The sequence below is a fragment of the Cygnus olor genome, chromosome 10 (genome assembly GCF_009769625.2).
Source record: "Cygnus olor isolate bCygOlo1 chromosome 10, bCygOlo1.pri.v2, whole genome shotgun sequence".
In the NCBI taxonomy this organism is placed as follows: Eukaryota; Metazoa; Chordata; class Aves; order Anseriformes; family Anatidae; genus Cygnus; species Cygnus olor.
The window spans coordinates 339,169-345,687 of record NC_049178.1 but is presented as its reverse complement, the minus strand read 5'-3'; the positions used below and the strand labels follow the sequence as shown (position 1 = coordinate 345,687).

Sequence of the window (6,519 nt, the reverse complement as noted above, 5' to 3'; positions counted from 1 at the left end):
CATTTGAGTCTTACAGAACAGTATATGTGTTCAAGTTCTCTATAATGAGGAAAAAAATGGGAACCCCATTTTTGTCTCATGGTGCACATTCATTTCAGAATTAAATGTGTACCCAAGGGCAGAATGTAAATATGTCTCTTGAGGGTATGATTTGGGTGAGTCAAGAGGCCATTTGGTAAATTCATTTCCCTAAAACAGGATCAAATATATGGTACTTTTGTTTTTAAGCAAGTAAATGGATGACTAAATTTCTTCACTTAGATTAACCAACCCTTACTTTTTTCAGCCTCAAGCCTCCGCTGCCCTTAGACATAATTTTTGTGCAAATATATATATAAATATAATATTTGGACAAGAAAATGGTTTAAAATTTGAAGTTTAGTAACTTTTAGCCAGACCTTCAGATATAGCATAGCAAAAGTTTTGATTTCTCCATGTGTCAGAAATGGTAACAATAATCTCAATGAATACAAGTAATGCAGATGTTCCCATGCATGGAGGTAAGAGTTCTGAAAATGAGGAATAATTTGGCATACCATCAGTGTAATTGGGAAGGAAGGATGAATTCAGACAAGGCTAGAGGTGACTTTGTTTCAACTCCCCTCATTCTGACTTTTTTGTTTAAATAAATACATGTAGTTTTACCAAACCACAGTTTTGCTGAAGTTCAGCATTTGATTAACTCTTGATTCTGTATGTTTACTGCAAAACTGACATGACCTAAACAAAAAGGTGATGTTTACAGTTTTCTGCAGCAATCAAAACTGAATAGTAAGATAGTAGTACTATAATAATACTATTGTATTATACTCTTCCTATAATCTACTATACTGTACGACTTCTTTGTCATAGTTCATGTATATTCATTTACAAACAGTATTAAATACAGAATTTAGAGAAGTTTATTCTGTTACTTTGAAAGCACTCCCTTTCCCCATAATGCTACTGCCAATAGTGTGGGTTTAAGAGCTGGTTATAAAGTAGATTGGTAGATACATAATTTAGAAACTAATTTTAGGTACAGCTTCAAATAGCAGCATAGATCAACTATGTTTAGAGCTTTGGACTGCAAGCTTTTTGAAATAATCTGTTTTCACACTTGTCTATCAAAACACTGTTTTATTTATAAAATGTTTAAAAAATCTTAAAGGACTGTGAAACTCATTGTTATTTCAGGAACAAAAAAAAAGTGGTTTTGAGTCCTTGTAAGGTGATTTTCTGTATGACAAAGGTAAACTTTTGCTGAGATGCTTGAAACTGTAACGCCACCTGCTGTCTCAAACAGAAATCAGGAGGTAATTCTGTTTGGCTGTATTATTTAAAATGCTACATGTAGAATAGAAATCCATTGATGTGGAAAATCGGGTGTAAAGCACGTAAGGAGATGAAAAAATAAATTTTAAAATCATGAAGAATTACTTAGAAAGTAGTTTCCCTTTCTTTCACTTGGCTATGAATGGTTGAGGAAAAAAAATGAGATGAGAAACAAGGTAACTACCAGCAAAGATTGCACAGCTATCAGCCCTGCTCATCAGAAAACAACACTCTCTTGCATTTCTCACCACATGGTGATACACAGCTGGGATGAAATCAGGGAGATACAAGTCATGAAAGTGAAAAAATACTTATTACAGATGCAATGTTTTAAGCATGATTGTGGATCTCAAAGCTGACTAGGAAGAAAACAATACTTCAGTCTTCTTTTTCTCCTTTAGCAAAGAGGCGGTTGTCTACAGAAAGCTAGGATTTCATCTCTACAGTAATGCTATATTTCAGTGAATTAGGTTTTGGGAGGAGTAGGATGGTGCAAGAAGAGGAGTAAGATTAAGTTTTATTTAACACCTTATATTGAGCGTTTTGAGAAAGCTGAACAGAACATAAGGTATATAAACACTGTTAAATTAATTAGAAGGGACTGTTAATACCAAAAGAGATCCCCAAAACAGGAAGATTAAAAGATGTACACTGAAATGTTAAAGACATGAAAACTAACTCAATTGTCAGGAAGAAACAAACAAACAAACAAAAAAAAAAAACAGCAAACAAACCACTCGTAGTTCTTTAAATAAGAGAATGAACATATTAAGAGAATTAATTAGAAGAGTACAGCTTAAAGCAGTATTTATGGGTCATGATTAGAAATAAAATAAAAGGTGCTATGTGGAGCACTACTAAAATTGCTATTCTTTAAACAGCACACAAACAAACATGGTGCCTGTCTGAAATATTTTCAATCCAAATTAAGCGGGCAATGTCCTTCTTGATGTACAAATCCTATTGCAATGCTGTGGGAGAGCATTGTTCAGTGGGATTTAATCAGAAGCATGAATTCTTTGGTTTGGTTTTCATAGAATTGTAAAGGTTGGAGAAGACCTTCAAGATCATCTGGCGCGACCATCGCCTGTTTTGTCTCATTTCTATCCAGTTTTCTATCCTGGACTTGATGATCCTAAAAAATTATCAGCTAAACAAATTAGTGTTTAAAAGTTATTCTTGATAGCATCTCAGGGAGATTCAGAGTGTGAGAAACACTCTGTAGCCAATAACTTAGGCTCAGGCGAGGATCTCAGTGAAGTAGCAATTTATTCGCAATTGCAATGGCGGGCGTCCCACAAGCAGGAGTGCACCTACTAGTTCCATAACACAGTTTATATACTTTTTCGATGACCAGGACCCTCCCCTGTTTCCCCACTGAGTGGGTAATCTAGGTTCACAATCTATCTGATGCTTCACAGACAATGCATGGCCTTCAGCTGCCGGCCTGTTAAATTTCAAATTTCTTTTTACTTTTTTACTGTTTGAAGTGGTAATGTTTCTTCACTTATCTGACTTGACACCGTGATTTTCACCTAATTGCTCTAAGGAGTCTGTTTGTCTGCATTTTACAAGGTCGCCTGCTAAGCTTTCTTGTCACTGCAAGCCTATCTCAATACCACATTCCTTCCCTCTAAACAATGTAACTGCAAAAACAACATTTTTATTCCCACAAGAGAGACTGCTGTAAGAAAGCCCAGACGGGCAGCACTTTCATCATCACAGCATTCTGTATGTCCCTAGCTTCTCGGGACTTCACAGGAGGTGCGTTACTGAGAAAAATGTCAGCCTCTCTTATCTCTGCCTTTCCTCCAGGCCCTAAATCAAAGTCCCGGAGACTCACTCACTAACATTACCACTCAATAAATGCCCTGTAAAGAGCTAGGAAGTAATATTTGGAAAAAAACACTCAAGCAGCCGCCCGTCCCTGCAAAGGGCAGCCTCAGCTTCCACAGGGCGACACTACAGCGCCCCAGGGGGCACGCCCCGGCAGCCCCGGAGGGCGCCAAGCCGAGCCCCGCCCCCCCCCGCCAGCAGGACTCCATTCCCCACAAGCCCCGGCTCCGCCGGCCCCCGCAGTGTGCGAGGAGCCCATCGGCTCCGCGGGAAACCTATCGCCTCCCGCCTCCTTGCACGGGGCTGGCAACGGCCTTACACAGAGCGTGGGCGCCCGAGGCGGCCCCAGGCACCCCTCAGCATCCCCGGCCCGGCCGCGCCATGAACCTGGGGTAAGGAGCGGGACCCTCCCCACGGCCGCCTGTGGGGACCGCCCCCGCCCGGGACGCTGCTGGCGGGCCCTCGGAGGCCCCGAGCCTCGCCTCACCCCGTCCCTCAGGGCCCTGGGAGAGGCCCCGGGCCTGGCCCCGTCCCTCAGGGCCCTCGGCCGGCCGGGAGCTCTGCGGGGCTGCCGCACCCCGCTGGCAGCCTCGGGCACCTTCGCCGTGTTAATTAGAACGATGCTCATTAGAAAGATACGAGCGTTTGGGGTTTTCAATGAAAGGCAGCTTGAGCGTAAGCCTTATTTTGAGCACCCCGAGAATGAATCGGACAGATTTTCTTAATTACGTGGAAGAAGAAAAGGCGTTGGGCACTTTGTGCTCGTAGCGAGGCCTTCCCACTGTTTGTTTTTGTTTGTTTGTTGTGCGTGGTTTTTTTGTTGTTGTTTGTTTTTTGTTTGTTTTCATAAACTTTTATAGTAGCATTTGTTCTACTTAAATTGTACTATTTTGCATGGAAGCATAATTCAAGACTTTAGAATACAACGCTTTGTAACAAACAGTGCAGGAATTCACGGAGATTGTTTAGTATTTTTTGTAGAATACAGCATATATACAGTGGCACCTTCTCTCTAAAGACATACCTTGTAACGGGCTAATCCAAACTTTCCAGTATCGTTAATAAAAATGTATCCTTTTTGTGACCTGTTTTCTTTGTATTGAAGAACTTCTCACAAACATAAAGTTGGAGAATGAAAGTCCACCTTGACCTACAGTAAATACCATGTTATAATGGAGTACAGTTGTCTTTGTTATTAATGTAAAGATCTTAACCATTACCATATTACTTAATAGTTCAGAGTTCCCTCTCTCTCTCTCTCTCTCTCTCTCTCTCTTTCCTTTTGCAGAGATGGACTGAAGCTTGAAACTGAAGTGTTGGATGGAAAGCCTAGGCTAATTTTAGCTTCTTCTGGTATTTTTTCAGTCATTTATCTGAAGTAATTTTTAAAGCTTCTTAAAGTTTAACCTCCAAGCAATATGAACCACAGCTTTATTGAAATATTCAGATTAGGAAGAATATTTGTACAATGCTATTACTTGGCCCTCTTAACCAACTTGCCACTGGTCTAGGTTGATACTGAACATCTGAGTAGTCTGTCCACAGGTGAACAACTGGCAAATTGTCTTGACAGTTTACAGCTTGTCTGCCTTCACAAAATGTTAAGTACTGTTATATATAGACTGTCATAACCAGAGAGTGCCTGCAACTTAGTAGCACCTTATTAACAATGAAAAAACAGCTTAGTAACTCCCTGCTTAATTTAGAATTCTATCATACCACGCTTCTAATTTAAAGTAGTTTTAGTATCTGGCAATTGAGGTTTATCATTTTCAATAAGTTGTTTATTTAGGCCAGATCTCATTGCTACCACACTAGAAAAAACTATCTCATATGTTAATAATAAAACTTTATTAAAATCTAGGTTTTTGATTTATCGAACATAAACATTTATCAAATATATACAAGCATAAAACCACATTTTCTAACTGTTGGCATTCAGGGTACAGGAATTCTCCATTTATTGCCCTCCAAATTATATTCCACTTTTTGCTGTCGAATGAGACATTATGAGAGTCAACAAAGAATACATCTACTGGAGACAAAACCTTGCAACACCTCTGGAACAGCAGCGCTACAGCTTTCACTTACCTCAGACATAGCTCGCATCATTTATGGAACATTCACTGACCCTATTCAGAGGTCTCTGAGATAAAGCCTTGCCTTGGACTCTGAGCTAGCCTCAAAGAAGCAGTCTTCTCCAGGAATTAACAAGTTACCTTTACACAGCACTTCCTTAAATTAAATTGTTTCAGTATTCAAACTGGGTGAATGAACCTAGTGAGGAAACGCAGTCCCAAAACACTCTTACTATGGAAACTGCAAGATGGTTCACAATTTAATGCATAGCTCTCCAGGAGAGATTTAGCATACTCCCAAGTTTTAAAATATTCATCTAAATGGAAGACTATTAATAGGGTGTTTTGCAGACAGTCTGAACGGTTAGTATTCTCCAATGCAAAAAAAATACAGGAGCTACTGGTGCAAAATGTATGACAACCACTGTCAGAGCCATGATTGCACAGTGCAGCTGAAGCAGCCTTATCTTCACAGATTTGTTCCACTGAAGTATCATCCCAACTGTTTTCTCCCCCTTTTCCCTTACCCATGTGTGCAAGATTTCTCGTGTTGAGTATCACATTCTCTCTATTAATCAATATTATAATATTCTTTATTATTAAGTATTATATTAAACATAATATTTTTGCAACCACCAGCTCTGTGCAGAATTTGGCTTAAAATACTGAAGAGTACGTATACTTCAGGGCAGCAGTAGGGGGAACAGTGAAGGGTGGTGTGATTATGAAAGTGTTGTTTCTTTAGGCTGTAAGTGATGGAGACATAACATCATGTAGCAGATGGGGTTGGATGCATGGACCGTCCTGGAAGAATGGGACACAGAAAGCAAACCAAAAAAGCACAATAAATAAACAATCAAAAATAAGCCATTACCTCTGGGCTCTCTGAGAAACAGAACGAGTAGCAGGGGAAGATTGGACTGGTACAGTAGTTCTATAGACAACTGAAAACAGATACTGAAATATATCTAGACGTTTGTTTTGTTTTCCAACATACTTTTGAAGTGTACATTCTGATTTTTTTTTTAAAGTAAAATAATAGAGGCAGATGTTACAGGGAAAGTACTTGCCTCACCTTACAAAACATCAGATGACTATAATAGTTCCTGAATTTCTTAAGATCTGTTTTTCAGGAGGAAGTTGCTATTAAATACTGCTCTCATATGTTTGTGTTTGTTTCCCAAAAGATAAATCAAGGCTTTCAGTGAAGGTAAGTGAAGAAATTACTTTTCAATTACTTCATACATTATACTCTTCAATTTGTTAACAGATGTTTGAAAACACATTTGAA

The 6,519-nt window shown here is 39.3% G+C and overlaps 1 protein-coding gene across 9 annotated transcripts in view; it reads left to right on the top strand.

The window, feature by feature from the left end:
- Nucleotides 1-3,412: 3,412 nt before the first annotated feature.
- CCDC66 (coiled-coil domain containing 66) overlaps nt 3,413-6,519 on the top strand; it is a 40,411-nt gene continuing 37,304 nt past the window's right edge. For 5 of the 9 annotated variants that reach the window (XR_005823043.1, XM_040569009.1, XM_040569012.1 and 2 more), the window contains exons 1-3: nt 3,413-3,542; nt 4,439-4,503; nt 6,416-6,438. Coding sequence is in view for 4 of the 9 variants with exons in the window: in XM_040569009.1 (XP_040424943.1) it covers nt 3,532-3,542; nt 4,439-4,503; nt 6,416-6,438 (99 nt within the window). In the remaining 5 variants the exon portion in view is untranslated. The other 4 variants (XM_040569015.1, XM_040569016.1, XM_040569014.1 and 1 more) reach the window with 4 other exon arrangements.